This window comes from Haemorhous mexicanus, chromosome 4 (assembly GCF_027477595.1).
Source record: "Haemorhous mexicanus isolate bHaeMex1 chromosome 4, bHaeMex1.pri, whole genome shotgun sequence".
In the NCBI taxonomy this organism is placed as follows: domain Eukaryota; kingdom Metazoa; phylum Chordata; class Aves; order Passeriformes; family Fringillidae; genus Haemorhous; species Haemorhous mexicanus.
This window is the reverse complement of record NC_082344.1, coordinates 24,851,947-24,870,039: the sequence shown is the minus strand read 5'-3', so window position 1 is coordinate 24,870,039 and position 18,093 is coordinate 24,851,947. Positions and strand designations below refer to the sequence as shown.

The window sequence follows — 18,093 nt, the reverse complement described above, 5'->3', positions numbered from 1 at the left end:
AGAGCAGATGCTCTGTGAAATTAAAAGAGGTGTACCTGCAGTGCCAGCAGCGACTGAGGAACAGTTACATGGATAAGCAAGAAGGTGTTCATTCTGTTTTGTTGTTGAGCCAAACCCCCTTTTGCTCTTATATCAAGGTCTGTTTTTTTATTTCGCTTTGCTTTACAACTTCAACTTGTAGACCAGAATTCTTAGCAGCATATACCCAACCAAGATCTGCAGTCCCTGATGTTTTCAGGATGCATGGTTAAAACTCTGCCAGAAGAGGTACATTGTGGAGGACTTGGGAATATAAGCAGAACTGGGGACCCAACTGGCCCCCAATTGCTAGATGGGATTGAAAAAGCAATCAGGACAGCCAGCGACGCCTGAATCTAAACATTAGATAGGAAAATTGAAGTAAATCAGAAGAGGGAGGAAAGAATATCAGACACAGTAAGATCGTTTAGCACTGCTGACTAGTCTAAACATAGCTCAAAATCCAAATCCTGGAATTCTCTGTCTGACTGGGTAAGACCATAGCACTTGTTAATGCTGAATAATTCTCCAGCAACTGATGAACAATTTTTTTTTTTTTTTTACTCAGAGAAAAATCACCTTTCTGTAACAACAAAATAACAAATCACAAGCTAGCATGTAGTGCTCTGAAATTCTCAGGGTTCCACATAGGGCAGCTAAATATCTAGGAAATCTTTTAGCACAAGGCTTTCCAGTGCTCCCAGTTCCAGTGCTCCTCCACAGCCTTGTGGGCTGTGGGAGGCAGGCAGGGGAGAGGAAGGTCTCTATGGCAATGGGGAGCATAGGTAGGTTTTCTCTCAGAGGCAGAGCCTCCCTCTGTCTCTTACCTTGCTGCACAAAGGATCCATAGACAAACCACATGGAGTTGTAGAGAGTTGTGGACGTCATGGATCCCATCTGAAGGCGTGGGGGGTTGAGCCAGTTCAAGAGGTAGACCAGGAGCCCCACTAAGAGCACCGTGCCAGCAATGCAGGCCCACAGGGAGAGGTCAAAGGGGGCCAGGCAGGCAAACATGTCCACTGTCTTCTCTGCCTTGCGCAGCAGCACGCCCACCGAGTAGTCCATGTAGCGCGTTGTGAAGTCCACCACGTTCTCCCTGTCGGGGGTGATGGTGAGGGCAGAGATCCCGATGTCAGCTCTCTGAGGGGAGGAGGAAAAAACAACATGGATAAGCAGGAGCTGCAAAAAAAACCCCATCTTTGCTCCTCTGTGATTTACAGCAGCTGAGCTTAGAGAGAATCACATGCCAAGACCGAGGTCTTCAACATGTGAGCACAGAGGTGACTGAGGCTTGAGCAGGGTAGGTCAACTGTGCATCTTAGTTTCTGCAAGCAAACATCACTTGGTGGACTCTGGCACATCAGCTCCCCTTGTTATTTTCCAAGAAATCAAAATACTACAAACACAGGTAATACCTGGAGGAAATCTATGTTTGCTCATTTTTGTCAACCTGGCTTATTAAAGCCATCGCTGCCATCGTGGCAAAAGTCAGATTTCATGCATAGGAAATTAGTTGTCTGATAGAGACAAATTTATAAAATATTTTCATGATTTGATGATCATGAAAAAGGGCTACTACCCGAGGAGCACCTGAAATTCCATAAAACATCAATTTTATCTACAGAGTCTAAAGTGCAGAAGGGCAGATTCTGCACACAGTTCCTTTACGATGAATTCCTCTGTATCCTACTGACAAGCAATTCCTCCAGCAACGCCAATCTGTCTGCAGCTAGCCTGGACTTGCTTTGTACCATTTCCTTTCTCTTTTTTTCTATAATTTAAAGAACACATTTCACATGAGAAGAGGATGAGTAACATTTCTTGATCTAATCATTGTATTTCACAGTATGCATTAGGTATCCAGGGACACCGGGCACAAGTACAGCAGATGCTACTGTACTTTTTACAGGTACAATTAGAGCTTCACTGAAAACAAGAAAGGTTATTTAAAGCAGGCATATGAATACCATTTAAAAAAGCCCAAATACTGAGCAACAAGACTGTGAATTCTAGATGTTTTAGTATGACAAAAGAGTACTTAAAATATTTAAACTTGTACTACCTTGATTCAATCCATTTTTGTTCTGCCTAAAGAAGTGTGTGATCCTTTGGAAGGGGGTGAGGAGAGCACAAAAAATTGAAAGTACTGAGTCAAATTTTATTAACTCTCTTGAATTTCTTTCTTCTTGCCCAAAGAAGGCAGAGATTCCTAGTTCCTTAGAAATGTGGTTTGAAATATTGAGTGGGAAGGCATGGCAGCTGAAACTGACTAGAAAATTTTGTAAATCAACTGGGCTCTTTTAATAGAGCGTGCAAAGCACTCTGCAGCCCATGGCACAAACACACTCCTAATCACAGTGCTCTTAAGACTTCAGTTTAAATGATGTTACTTTATATTGATTGTTCACTGGCTTGAGAAAGTGGCAGAGCCTAGCTGCAAGCCCGATGATTTGGACAAAAAAAGGGTTTGAAAATATTGATTTTCTTAAAAGCTATGAATTAGAGTTTCAGCTTTAGTTTGTGTGTTAAGTTCTCTGGTGTCATGACTGAAGCTGTGCTGATGAGCACATCTGAAAAAACAGCTTCATGAATTCACTTCAGGTCCCTTCCTAACATTTTTGTCAGAGTGGTGATTCAACTGCCCTTTGCCCATGGGCACAGCAAACTCAGTAATTAGAATTATCCATGGAAACGTTCAGGTTATCCGAGTCTCCCTACCCTCTCACTACAAACCTTCTGCTCAACGAGTGACTCAAGTGATTCACAGCACCTGCTGACAGTCAAGCCCTTGCTCCAATGAGCAAGATGCAAACCAGCCAGCACTTGAATTGTCTTCCCACACTGTGAACATAAATATGTTTTTAAAAAAATTTACAAACACACAAGTCCAATAGTTGTCAAAAAGGAAATTATGATTGCATTTAATGAATAGCATGGATTTGGGCCTTTTCCCCTGAATATGTATCAAAAAGCAAAATAGGAATTTAGGAGTTAAGGGAGGACATGTGGAAAAAAAGACCTCCTAGACTCAGCCACTGCTTATTAAGTTAGCTGGGTTATTAATTATCAGTATATTACTAAAACACTTCCCTTCCATATTAGATCATTGAGTTTCTCATTCAAATTGCAGTCTGTAAGATGCTTAAGGATTCTCTACTGAAAAGCAGCATACACCAGTAAAGATACTTTTACCAAATAATAGTTGACTGTATGACTAATAGAATTCTTTTCCACTTTTCTCCCTCTTTTTACAGCAAAACACTGTTTTTCCCCATTAAATACATTGAAGAGAATTAAAGAAAAAAATGAGACACCATGGTATCTATGGAAATACTACTTCTAATCTGCATCTCTGGGAAGCAGTCCCTCCACATTCCCCAGAATTATGGTTCCACTCCACTTACCAACCAGTTATGACAGTGGAACAACATCATGCTAATGTTTTGTGAAATGCTGCATTTCCTTTGCTCTACTGCAGCAACAACTGTGATATAATTATGTCTTGCTACTTTATAGGCTACATATATAATTAAGGCTTCTAGGTGACCTAATTGCAGCCTTCCATTACCTGAAGGGAGCCTACAGGAAAGATGGAGAGAGACCTTTTACAATGGCCTGGAGTCACAGGATGGGGGAAATGTCTTCAAACTGAAAGGCAGTTGGTTTAGATTAGATATTAGAAAGAAATTCTTCACAGTGAAGGTGGTGAGACACTGAAACAGGTTACCAAGAGAAGCTGTGGATGCCCCTCATCCCTGGAAGTGTTCAAGGAAGGGCTCTGAGCAGCCTGATCTAGTGAAAGATGTCCTGCCCATGGCACTAGGGCTGGAACGAGATAATCTTTAAGCCATTCTTGTATTCTATAGGTCTTTATTTCTTGAGAGGCAGTAAAATGAAAAACACAAAGGAGAGAGGTAAATCCTGACTTCTTTTTAGCTGTTTCAAAAAAAAAAAAAAAAAAAGAAAAAAGCTACACTGAAATATGTAAACTCATAATCTTTACTCACAAAATTGACTCATAAACACCAGTTTCCCAGAAAACCACACTTTTAGCACAAAACTAAGCTTAAGCTTCACTCAATACTTGATTTGCTGATAGTGAGCATCCTTGATTACATATAGATTCTGTCATCTTGTTTCAGAATTGGAAGATGAAAATAATTAAAAGCTTGTCATTAACATGTCAGATTGGATCACAGAAGACATCAGTTTGAAGAAGTAAAGGTTCTTAGTGCTTTTGAGATAGAAAGGCAAATGCATGCAATTATGTCAATATTTAGATATAAAGCTGCCAATTTGAATTATAAACATGTATAGCTCTCCACTCACTAAGTTTTTGCAGTGCCAAAATCAAAAAAAGCATCATATGTCTTACACGTTTCTCATGAATGAAACTGTGACTCCTGAAACAGATAGAAAAAACAGCAGAGGGCATTATTTTGCTCTGTGACCTGCATAGAAATTTATATTTATCTTCCTTAGCAGCCGTTCTCCTGAGGCCATTGTAGAGCAACATAACCAGAATGAGAAAATCCAAAAGAAATGACCTAAAGGGTCTGATAGCACTGGGACTGGTGTCACAGAACCAGCTTATCAGCAAAGCCTAGAAATCCCTGAAATGTCCCTAAGCTACCGCTGTAGCAAGCACATCTCATACACACGGAAAGCAATCTTCTTGTGGTTCATCATCAAGAACAGGGGAAAAAAAAATCATCTATTCTAATTCAGTCCTGTGAGTACCTTCATTTTTTCCATTTTCAATGTTAAATCAAGTTTCAAGAAATGCTAGAAGTGATAAAACCCAGTCCCACGTTATGCAGTTATTAATAGGGACATGCAAAAACCAATCAGAGAGACATTTTTACTCAAGCTAACACACATAGATCCAAATAATTCTTCTTTTACTCAGCTTTTATTTTTTCTTGCCTCACTTTGCCCTTACTGTATGGTTTCTCCATTCTTATACTACCCCTCTTAAGAAGGTGCAATAGAAAAAGAGCCTCATAAGAGGCTTCTACTTGATTTGCAGTTTCTCTTAGAAATGACTAAGCATGCATTTTTCCTTTCCTGATGGACCCAAGTGGAATCAGGCTGCTTTCCCTAGGCTATTTGCTTCCTCGTGGCTCCTCACTGGAAAAAAATGCTCACAATCAAGGTAGCATGGCAAGATGTGAAATAGCAAGGGTTGATGGATGTGAATATCACCAGGAAGCCCAGAGTCATGCTGGAAAGCCTAGTGTGCTCTCCCAGAAGTGGCATTAGCCACTTCTCTCGCCTGTCACAAAGGCTTATCCCTCGGGCCATCTGGATAGAGGGCAACAAAAGGGATCACTGTGAGAAGACAGACAATTAACAGTAAGAGAAAGGTTTGTGGTAAAGCACTGCTCTCTTGAGATGGTTTTAGCCTCTCCACAGAGGGCTGCTGCTCTCTGAACTAATCCTGTTTGTGAGATGAAGCTCTACAAGATGCAGTGAGAGCCCCGGTCACTTGACAGGAGAGGGACAAGAGCACCACATGCATCTCTCAAAGACCATTTATTCTCTGAAGACCACTTGGTTCAGGGGTTTAGCAAACAGAAACCTTTGTACAGCAGGGTTACATTCAGAGTATTTTGACTACAAAAGGTGCATGGACCAATTGTGTCCCTAATATAAGTCTTGACAATCAAAGGAGTGGAGGCTTGAATTTGTTTCCAAATTCAAATTAAAGATCACTTACTATATTCTGCTGATTCCACCTCCTATTTTAGCAGCCAACAGAAACCCGGTCTTCAAAGCTGGAACAGTGGCTCCATGTCATGTCTGTGAAGCCAGCTGTTGGCCCAGGGCATGTATTTGGCACAGCTGGGCTCCTGCCCTGCCATCCAACTCCAGCAGGGCTGCTGCAAAGAAGATCAGCCAGGGACTGCTCTCCCTGATACCAGAACCTGCACCAGAGACTGCTGCGTGCTGGAGATGGTCAAAGTAAGCAGTGAATATTGATCTTGAGCACGGAAATCGTGTGGTTGCTACAGCAACTGCTATTTCACATGGCACATCTTCTGGAGTGGCCAAAGACACCTATTTCTCAATGAGATGATCTCTACAACTACCTGGAAGGAGGCTGTATTGAGGTGGGGATTGATCTCCTCAGCAACAAGAAATAGGACAAGAGGAAATGGCCTCAAGTTGTACCAGGAGATGTTAGAAAAACTTCATTCACTGAAAAGGTGGCCAAGCATTGGAACTGGCAGCCCAGAGAAGTGGTTGAGTCACCCTCCCTGGAGGTATTGAAAGGACAAGTAGACATGGCACTTCGGGACCTGATTTAGCGACTGACTAGGCAGTGCTGGATAGCAGTTGGACTTGATGATCTCAAAGGTCTTTTCCAAGCTAAATGGCCTGGTATGATTCTGTGCACTCAAAAAAGAGAAGGCAGCTATTTTCTATTACCCTTGAGTGAGACTTGTCTCTTGCAGAACTCATTCCTGGCTGACACACTAGCAGGCAAAGAGTACTCCCACTGTTTCTGGAATTCCTCCACTTGTTGGCCAGACTATCATGTACAACTTGGTTGGGAAAACAAGGAAATGCTGTGTCTCAAACAGGTTAGGCCTTTAATTTAAAACTATTCTCTGCTCTTTTACTTCCCCTTATGAAGTTGCCAAGAGGATGGAAATGTGAGTTCTGGGGGCAGAACGGAGCTCACAGTAAATAAGAAAGCAGCCTTTCAAGAACAGCTTGCACTTGGTGAGGGGTAGATAGACACTGGCTGCTCACCCAGAGGTTCTTTTGCCTTAAGAGGGACAGAGAAAGGGAGAGAAAGACACAGTGAACCTTTACTGCTAATTAATTATGTAAGGGTAAGGAACATGAAAAATTATACACTGCCACAGTATAGGGAAAACCTGGGTTTTGAATTCCAAATTTAGTTCCATTAACCCTGCATACTCTGTAGATGTGCAGAAAGATTTCATATCCCTGAAGACTGATTTACAGCAAAATCATAGCAGGCTGGTAAATCTGTTGCACTTGAGACATGGATTTGCAGATGTGGGTGGATACCACCTTCAGTGGGCTATTCCTTTGAATCCCTGCCTGCCAAGGGAACAAGAAAACCATATGTGTTTTTCCTTGGAGCCATTTGGGTTATTGGGAGTTCTGCCTTAGCAATCATCCCTTGCAAGTAAATAAAAAACATTCCAGGCCCACTTCCATTTCCAGACCATCTAGAACTAAGATCCCTCCAGTCTGTGTTATGCAGTGGTCTGATGAGTACTGTAGAGAGCAGGGTGTAGCATAATATCAGATTTAGAGGCAGAAAGAAAGGTTAAAAATAAATCAGTGGGCCATTGTGTTGTTACGTCTCCAAATCAGATGACAGAGTTTTAGTTGCCAAGGTTTAGAAGGTGATGGAAAATCTACTTTTCCAGCTGTGTCCAGCTTACCAATTGTGGATACACAATTCCAGCTTCCAGCTTCATAAGGACATAGGGAGATGGCAAAGGAAGCTTATTATTACAGTGTAGGTGTATGAAAGGTGATATGGGTACAGAAAGAGTAGCTGGGTTTTTCCATTCCAACATGCTTCCTGCTGCTCAGGAAGGTAGAATAGATTAAATCTATCAGTAATTTCTAACCCATGAAGGAAAATATTTTCTTTTTTTTTTCCAAAAATATTATTTTCTCTTTCTTTATTGAAAGACTTGAGCCCTGTACCTCATCACAGTGCTCCTTGCTGTTAGCTGTGCTTATGAATTAAATTCTACCTGCATGTTTGGAAAAACACTTCTATAGCCAATGTCTAAGTTATTTACATGAATATCTACTGCAGTTCTTTAAGGAAGCACAACAAATGTAGGACTCCACAGCTGTAAAAGCTACCCCCACATGTCAATTAAGAGCCAATAAAATACTTATATTCACTGTACAAATGAGGCACCAGCAGAATAAAGTCTGCCTAGTCTTTTCTCTCTCAGTGGGAGAAACTCCAAACAGATAAGATGCAAGGAGTGGGCAAAAAGAAAAAAAGGAAAACATTGCATATGCATTAGGTTCGATTTATTTATAATAATTTGACATTAATTGTTCAATAAGTAGACTAAATGGTTTATTAATTACAGAATAGATAATATATTACGCTTGATTCATACATCTACATAATGTGTTGTTATTATATATCAATAAAACATTTTCTGTTGATTATATACAACATGTATTCATCACACCAACATTTTTCTAAGTGCTATACATTATTTATGTAATGTATCACTAATTACTGCAACATTAATTTTTCCTCTTTTGCACAGCCTCTTCAACTCATTTGTGTCAGGACTTGCCAAACTAATTAGGGTGCTGTGCATCCCATTATTTGACTAGACTGAGACTTCACTTTGGTAGAAAAAAAGAGAGATTGCCCTGCTTCTTAGACAGTTATTAACAACTATAACTTCCAGCTTTTTCGGTGCTGTCCAACGCACACTACCCAAGTGCTGGCAAAGTGCAATAATCAAAGTCTTATCAATTACCTGTAAAAAAGGTTACTGCCTGATGCAAACAGAATATAACACACATTTCTTAACTTTATCACAGATTATTACTTAGTAAATGATTAATGCCCTTACCTTAAACACCAGTTCTCCTATCAGGCCATTCCATGACCCATCCTCCTGGGGACTGCCATACTTGTGATCCGGAGCTACATAAATTTCGTATTTAAAGCCGAGGTAAGTGGCCAAGGCTTCCAACACATCTATTGAGAAGCCCTGATACTTCTTTGGTTTTCCCAGAACATTTTCAGACACCATGACAAAGGGCTCTTCCTAAACAACAACAACAACAAAACAACAAAGGAGGAATCTGTTAATAAAGCAATTATATGTCATGTGTGGGTGCTGGGTTTTTTTTAAACTAAAGAAGGAACCATTAAAATATTGCTTATACAAAACTTTCCTAAAGTACCTTGTTAGCAGTGCCCCCTACATTCTACAATATGCTATTTTGTTTTGGATTTCTTTCAACAGAGAAACTTTATTTGCTATTATATATGACAGAAGTAGATTTTCTGCTGTGACATTTCAACCAAATGCTTTTCAGTAATGCCTGCTGACCACGCTTATGGTCAGCAGGACAGACATACATGCCATGACTGGCCATAAATATGGAGGAATCTACAGCACTGCCATTTTCCACTAGCTGGGCAAACGCTGTACCTAATGCAGCCACAAATTCATATTGTAAGGAAAGAAAAACAAGGCTAAACTGAAACATGTGTTGCTCTTGTCCTTCTACTGTAACCTGAATATAGGCCAGTTAAATTTAAATAGTTCTATCCAAAGAAACTCCATTCGATTAGTTTAGGGACAACCAATTATAGGACTAAAGGCTGTCTATGAGAATGATTGGTGAATACTCATCTAAAAGATAACTGTCATAAAGGATAGAATTAGATACCAAAAGCTGATACTGAAAGGTCAGACTTCCAACAACATGCTTTTCTTTCCCAAAGACTTGTAACACACTTTTCTCTATTTTGTTATTAAATTTCCCCTGCTCTATTATTCTTCCTGTTGCACAATTAATTTCTAGACATTACTCTGCACTTTTTTTTCAAAAAGGATACAACAAAACAGATCATATTTCTAAAGACAAAAAATATATATTTGCCACAGATGGATTTCATTTAGGCTTGTTCTTTATTTTTATAAAGAATAAAGCCTAAGTGAAATCTATCTGTGGCAAATATATATTTTCTCTGAAAACATCTGTCTAATTTAAGTACAGTAAAATATTAAATCACCCCCAAAAGCATTAAGGTGCGGTAACACATATACAGATTTCTAAATATGCTACATGTCTTTCTTTTAATTCATTACACAGTGCTGTAATTTTGTATAAGGTGAACAGAAGCATCGATTCTGATATGCAAAAAAGTTAGTTCTGACTTGTCATGGCTTGGCCAGGACAAGCCCAGGAAACCACTCCCTGACTACTTTGCTCTGGTCTGCAAAACTGACAAGCAGATAGAAGAAAACAGAATTGATATTTTGCAGTGTTTGTGGCCCAAACTTTAATACTACATACAGTGGCATTCTTGTTGGCGTTTAAAACATTTCTTTATTATTTTACTACTTATATCTCTAAATTACTTTGAAGCCAGAGTATTTTTCACCATTTTTTTCACCAATCCTATACCTCACTAATATTTTTAGCTCACTGGAATGTCCTTCTATATGAACAGGTGTCATTGAATTGCAGGCAGGATGTTTTTGAAATAAGAAAGCATCTTTTGTAAATGCTTGAGCAAATATTCTCAAGGACAGCCACATGCTGAGCATGCTGCCAAAGAAGAAAGGATGCAACCAGACTGCACTGGCAGGATGTTCTTTTCTGACTCCAGGAAATCCAGGAAAAAACCCAACCCCAACCCAAAGAGAAAAAGAAACAAACAATCCCACCCCGATCAAAAAAAAAAAAAAAAGTTAAGGGTGAACTGCCTCAAGTTATTATTTCTAGATGTCAGATAGAAATTCTTTCTTCCATACTATCCAAGACCAGTGAAATTGATTAAAAAATGGAGGAGAGAAAGTAAAATGAATTTTTAAAGTAGTTTTCAAGTGCCTAGGTACCAAGAACATTGAAGAAATTGAGACTAAGTTGATGAAAGCCTCTCTTAAATGAGAGCACAAATGTGAATTCAGGTTTGCTGATCACCTGAATGATAAATTCCATAATATAGACTCAAAATTAAAGAGAAGAAATGTTTCTGAAACAAATAAAAATGGTAGTTCATCATTCTAAACACACTATGCACAAAATTAAAAATATTTATGTGTACAAAGGACATTTTGGAAGTTGATAATTTTAACATTAGAAAGGATTAATTTTTATCACTAAATTATTTAGAAAATAGTTGCTCATAAACTGATTTTCTATCCAGTTGCACATTGTGGTGATTTAATATGCTGTTTAAAATGCAGTTTGTCACAGCTAATATCCTTATTAGTACTTAATAGTCCTTTATTAAGCAATGTAATACTGTTTGCTGTTGAGAGATTTACAAAAAACCCCAATGTCCAGTGTCCTATATATATATGTATGACATATAAAGAGTCAATCAGCTTTATGCAAAGCAACTAACATTTTGCAATTTTTGTTGAAGTCTGCACAAGCAAACCCTTTAATCATATTCCAAACAAAACAAAACCAATCTACTGCCATGATGGTTTTTTTGTGCAATTGTTTACATTTCTGAGAATGCACTGAAAGAGGACAAAAAATATTTGTCTTGATATTTTTCCCTCCAAAAATGCTGCAGCTTGAACTATGCCAGTTGTTATTTTCTTTTTTTTTGCAGTAGGAGGGTGTCATGGGATCTATGGAAAGGTGCATACATCCCTACAACATGGATCTTAAAATGATTGTCTCCACCCTTGAGAAAGTTGAACTTGCAGAAAGAAAATAAACATAGCAAACCAATGAGGACAATGATGAGCTTGCAGAAAGTAGGTGTGAAAATCTGGTGAACTAACTGGTGCTTTTGGAGGTGGGAAAATTCACCCGGATGATGAAAGTTCCATTTGACCCCAATAAATTCAGGAAAATCCTGATGCACTCTCTCTCCAAAGCAAGTGTTGATTCAGACTATACAGGAAGGTCTTTATCAGAGAATCCATACAATTGTCAGCCTTGGAGATGCTCAAAACTCCCCTGGACAGTGTTCCAACAACCTGCTCTAACATTTACCCTGCTCCACACAGCTGCCACCCAAGGGTCCCTTCAAACCTAAATTGCTGCAGAATACAGTGAAGTGACCCAAGGAAGGCCACTGCTCCTGCTTCTCCTTTTCTTCCTCTTGGAGACACCTCTCGAGGGGACTTCGGAGCTTCTGTGGGGCAAGAGCAGACTTCACACCCTGTAAAACCAGGGAGGTGGAGAAGCAAACCAGTCACAACATTCATGACGGAGGAGAAAATTAAAAGAAAATGAATGGGTTGCACAACCTTAACTTCTTGTTTTTGCAAGGTTGATGATCTGCCTCACTGAACCACATGGACATCCAGTATATTTAGGGGATGTTTTTTCATCCAACCTCAATGGAGATCCTTTAAGAGAGGGCTATTTTCATTCCACTTTACCTTCAACATGCCCCCTTCTTGGATGTCAACTGAATGCAACACTACTAAGTCTGTGATAAGGGCTATTTCTCAAAAATAGCTCCACAGTTATCACTGCCTGGTTTCTTCTTGGGATCAAAGCTGTGCTGCCCTGACCCAAAGGAGGATGGGTTTAAGACTTGGGGGATTTTACACAGGACTGTGGGTTAACTGTAGTGGACAGCTGAGCACCACACAGGCAAAACCACCTGCAGCAAAGTGAAGGTCAGCAGCAAACAGGTGAAGGTTAAACTGGGGGAAGCTGTGCATATTGCTTTTTATGGCTGCAGGAAGGCAAAGTCTGGCTTCAGAGGTGATTATGTCCCCCCAAGCAAGAGAAACTGCAAAATGCTAGACTGGCACAGCTTAAGAACAGTAAAGGTGAACCCAAGATTAAGGCAACATGGTATAAAAGAGGGAAAGCATTGGGAAGATGACATAATAGTACAAATACTTTGGGGAAGAAGCTCAAGAAAATGTTTGTTGCCATTCATTTCCCTATTATCACACATTTTAAAGAAGAAGCCACAAACTAAGACTGATAGAGGTTAACAATATGCTACATGTTAAGACTGATATAATTTAACATTCCCAGCATCCTTGGAAACTGGTGTGAGATGACATAGCATAACCTGTGGGTCCTAGCCATATCCCCTCCTGGCTACTGCAAAAATTAACTGTGTCCTGGCCAGAACCAGGACAATTTGTTAAATACTTCAAGAGTCTAAGACTTAAAAGTACAAAATACAGTTCTTATTTACTCTGATGAAATTCTCAAACACACCAATAATTTGGATAAAATATCTGGTTTGAAGTAATCTTTTTACATTCTTTATTGTACCCCCTAATAAAGTTAAAAATAGGAAAGGAGAGAAAAGCTGCTGGGCACAGAAAACCTTCCTTGGAAACAGAAGGAGCAATACTCTAGCTAAATAGCAGAAAAGAACAATTAGGCTGAGTTTAACTTGGTTGTGTTAATTAATTAGACAATCAAAGAGAAACATCTGTTTGTAGCTGTGCTACAGATGTGGACGATAAAGTCAAGCAATAAATTCCAGCCTTAGAGGAGGCAGAGAGGGAGAAGAAGAGAATGATTGCCTTTCAGAAGTTCAGTTACCTAAACCCAGAATCTCTATTTGGGACGATTTTAAGCCAGTGACTTTAATATGACTGTAAATTCCAGTCTCTGATAGTAATCTTTTAGTTCCTCAATGAACATCAAGTTTTAAAGATCCAGTATTTTTGTAAAGAAGATCTCTTTTTGGGCAAATGACAGAAAACACTATTGAAAGAACAGAAAAGTTTCATTTAGATCTTAAACACAGCACTCTAATTAAACACATGAGAGGAAGAAAAGGTTGTGTTCAGTGGGCTGTTTACAAGGAAGTAGTGGTCTTAGCTTAGCTGTTCATAATTTTACCTGTTCCCATCACCTCATTAGGAGATCACTGGGCAATAAGATAGATTTTCTCTCCAATTAAAAGTGTGGATTCTGTGGCTTTGAGACTTATTTCAAGATAAAAATTATATGGAGCTCGCTGCACTTATTTGTGAAGGTCTTCTGCTTTTTCTAAACATAAAAATGCTAAAAATCTAGGATGTACTTTACAAATGAAAAAGCAAAAGCAAAAAAGAAAGCTTTGGATTATTTGCCTGGTCAGCTAAATCCTCTTTCCCCCTTAGCATGGAGAGAAACTTCCTAGCCAGGGCATTATACTGAAAATATTGGGTAAAAAAAAAAAGGCTTTTGAGGTTAGAGAAGCTAATCACTACAGGGATTTACAACATAAATTGGAGCTCGATGGGAGCTGGAGGGGTTTAGCCTGGAGTAAAGGAGGCTCGGGGGGACATAATTGCTCTCCACGAGTACATGAAGGGAGGTTATGGCAAGGTGGTAATTAGCCCAAGAAACAAACCATAGGGCAAGAGGAAATGGCCTCAGGTTGTGCCAGGGGCAAATTACTTTGGATATTAGGAAAAAAAATCTCTTCACTGAAAGGACTGTGAAGCTTTGGAGCAGGTTGCCCAGGGTGCAGTCACCATCCCTGGAGACATTAGCAGATGTCAGAGACGTGTTGATGTGGCACTTTGGGACATGGTTTAGTGGTGGGCTTGGCAGAGCTGGTTTAATGGTTGGACTTGATGATCTTAAAGGTCTTTTCCAATCTAAATGATTCTATGAAGAGAGTTTTGAAATAATTATATAGGTGGTTAGGATTCATAAAGAATATGAAAATGACCTCTGTGTCTACTCTTCAAAAATTTCTGAACACACTGGAATATAATACTCTCATAGCAACACTCCATTCAATAGGACTCCACATTCAATAAATTTTCCCTCTTTCTCCGCTGAAAGTAGTGAGAGAAAAAGAAAGAAAAGAAAAAAAGAAAGCAAGAAATGAAGCTCAGTTGTGGGCAAGACTGTCAATGTGTGGTTGACACTGACTCTAGAAACAGTGGACAGGCACATTAAACAATTCCCATAGCCCAGGCTGAGCCTTGGCAATCTCATGAAGCAAATATTCACTGTGACACTTTAAAAACTCCCATTCCCCTGCAAATTTTAAGAAACTGCTCCCCAAACTGAAATTCACACTTATTACTAGATTTCTCAACTTACTTCCAATGGCTGCTGAATGACCAAGCATGGCCATTATAACCAGCATGAAACACTAAGTCTGATAACCTAGAACCAAAGTATTTTCAAGCACAAGATGCAATTTTCTTGTTGATAGGCAAAATCACTTTTTCCTTGACTGAAAATATAATGAATGGCCCCTTTTAATACGTTAGATATTTTGCATTTCCTTCCCCAAAAGATTTTGGTGAAATATGCAGTCCCAAACACATAATTTCTTCAGCTGCTTTATTGATTGCTGTTCTGGGGATTTTATTTGGCTAGGAACAGCACAGCAGCTTGTTATTTTAATCGAACAGCAATGTACATTAATTCACGTTGAAATCAATGACCAAAATTTAATTGAAACATTTCATTCTTTCATTACAGAAATTCTCCCACTATCAACAGGAATAAAATTGCTGCAAAGCATAACACAGCCCCCACCCCTTAATAAAAATAATACATAGATGAAGGATTGAAATCTACAAGATCTAGGATAATTAAATATTGTGCCAATGGGCTGTGTAACTGCATTGGCACTGAAAGCCACCATTCTCTGATCCTGTGCTTTTCAAACAGATTGATTAGAAAGTCAGTTGCACTAACAGAAAAGTCACCTTTTCTACAGCAAAAAACTCATTCACATCCCAGTAACTGAGAACAATATTTAGGTGGATTTTACATTTGGCTTATTCTTATCCCTGTATGTAGTCTGTCACTTTCTTGATCTGTTTATTGTCATCTTCAATTGGACATGAAATTTGGTTTTTTCATTACAGTACTTTAAATAGTATTTTTCCCTCCTGAAAGAAATGGTAACTTCCAGATTATGATTTTTAGTTTAGTCCTATTTACAAGAAATGAACAAAGAATGTCAGCCCCTCTTCCTCCTATTTCTCAGCAATGGGACTACAACTCCTTTCAAAGGGCTCCATGGCAATGGTCTATTAGAATGCTGCCAAGCTTTGTGTATTGATTTCAATCCACAATAACTTAATGCAGGTAACAGCTCTCTCTGAACCATAGGACAGGGATATGGATTTGGATTGGAATTGATTGGGGTGCCTTAGAGTGTGTCTAAAGAGTACAATGGTGGCTTTAATGCAGATAGTTCAGAGACCTGAATTAGCACAAGTGTGGTATGGGTACATTAACCTGCTGGCAGCTACACTGCACTCCCTCCAGCAGCCTTGCAAGGGCTCCTGTTCATAAGCTCACCTTTTCTACCTTGCATAGCAAGGAAGGATAATGGCAGCCAGAGTGAGAGCCTCTTTCTGCTTCAAAGTCAAATTTCTGTGAGCTGTGTGAATTGCTCTGGAGAGCAAACGTGCCCACAGAGCAGATGGGTAAGGGTCAGCGAGGAGATAAAGCCAGGGAGCCCTGAGAGGTAGCCCTTGACACAGAGATGAGTTAGGCTGCTCCTACCAGGCTCAGCACTGCACCTACCTTGCAGTCAAGCTGTGGCCCCAGCCAGGTCCCAAAACATTTGAATTGCTTGATAACCACCTTATCTAGTATATAGTACCTGCTACTTCAGAAAAATGGGTTGAAAATAACAATAATTGGAAAAAAAAAAAAAAAAAGAAAAAAGGTGCTGGGTTTCCCAGCAGGCTGTGAGATTAAAGCTTGTCAAATGAATGATCCCAGTAGTGAATAACTGTAAGGTTTATGACCTGTTTTAATACAAGCTAGGTAGCTCAAAGGGACATAAAACAGCTATTAAAAAAGGCCTGTGCCCAGTCAGTAGCAATTTAAACTTGGCCCTTGTACAGGTGTGGTGGTTGCAGGAGGAATATGAAGACAGGTTCTGCCTCTGTCGAGGAATCTTAGTTTCCGGTTTTGTAATAATGATTTGAATTGTTACTATTTTGGGTACTACTGCAGTCCAATATACCAATACATACATATATATATATATACACACACATGGTATAATACATACCTCAATTGAAATTATTTTTCCTAAAAGATTGTGGGCAATAGGGCAGAGATAGAGCTGCCTGATGGAACCAAGAGACTTTACAGAAGTTCACAGTATTCAGATATGAAAATGGGGCAATGGGATCAGGACGGCATGAGAAAAGTGATCACCAAAAATATTGGGAGAAAGTATAAGAAGCATTATCTATGAAACTATTGCACACTATTATAAAATATTTATTCAATATTTAATGAGGTATCCTGCACATAATCTTTCCTGAGGATGATCTTTATTGTACAGTCATTCACTGATGTTTTTGCCCTGACATTTTTAATGCTTTATCACTTCTGTTTGTTCCTCTGCATATGCTTAAACACTGTCTTATTTCATCTTCCTTGTGCCTGTCCTTTCCCCAGTCACTCTGAAAGTTACTCCAGCTTTGGAGAAAACTTTTTTTTTTAACTTCCTTTAAGCCAGTATTGGAATTCAAATCCCAAAGACAGTTTCAGCTTTTAAAATCAGGCCTTAGCTTCATATCCTATGTTTCCTCTCTGAGTGGTAAATTCAACAGAAAAAGGGACTGAAGATGCAGACCTCCTGCCAGCTCAATGTCCCTAAAGACATTGTCTGCTTTCAAATTTCTTTCTTTTCTAATCTGGGCAACAAATGCTCATGAATTAAATACCAACCACTGAGAATTAAACTAGTCCACATATGATAACATTTTCCACAGTATAAATAATGTTTCTTAATTATTTTTTTCTATGCTTATCTACCCTTTTGCCAGTCCTTTCACTGCATCATGTCCCACAGTGCCCACCTGCAGCCAAGAGTGACCAACCTGCAGCTCTGTGCAGGTAAGCTGGGTAATAACTCTTGAGATACTGTGTACAGGGATGTATGGCAAAGCAGAATTCAGCACGGCTTGCTGTTATCTGTCTCTCCTGTATCCTGCCTGCCTTCTCAGAACCCTCCAGATACAAAAATACAAAAATTCCTGTTTGGGAGCTGCTTTGAATTTTCACGTAGAGCCACACAAACCTTGTCCACCATTAGGATATTACACCTTATGCATTTTCAGGAAAGGCTCTGTACTTTTCAGTCAAGGTTTTAATGCTTTAAAACAGAGAAATCCAAACTTTTTCCTTTTTTGAACAGCAGGGGCTTTTTAAGAAAACACAATTTTACAAATACCTGCTAGCCTATTCATTCTCAAATGGACCAAATCTCATTCCATTTGCAATGTCTTAATATTCATATGAACAATTCGGTAATTGCTGTGGCAAATACAATGATATTATGAGAATATCTGCTGCATTTTAGGTCTTTTTTAATAAAACTGAACAACTGAAAAAGAGAATAAATTGAGACAGCCAAAACAGATATATAGCTAAACTTGT

The 18,093-nt window shown here is 39.2% G+C and overlaps 1 protein-coding gene across 1 annotated transcript in view; it reads right to left on the bottom strand.

The window, feature by feature from the left end:
* GRID2 (glutamate ionotropic receptor delta type subunit 2) overlaps positions 1-18,093 on the bottom strand; it is a 681,202-nt gene that overhangs the window by 122,195 nt on the left and 540,914 nt on the right. The window contains exons 10-11 of the mRNA XM_059844122.1: positions 8,622-8,819; positions 846-1,158 (exon numbers count right to left, since the gene is read on the bottom strand). Coding sequence (XP_059700105.1) covers positions 846-1,158; positions 8,622-8,819 — 511 coding nt within the window. The remainder of the gene's footprint in view (positions 1-845; positions 1,159-8,621; positions 8,820-18,093) is intronic.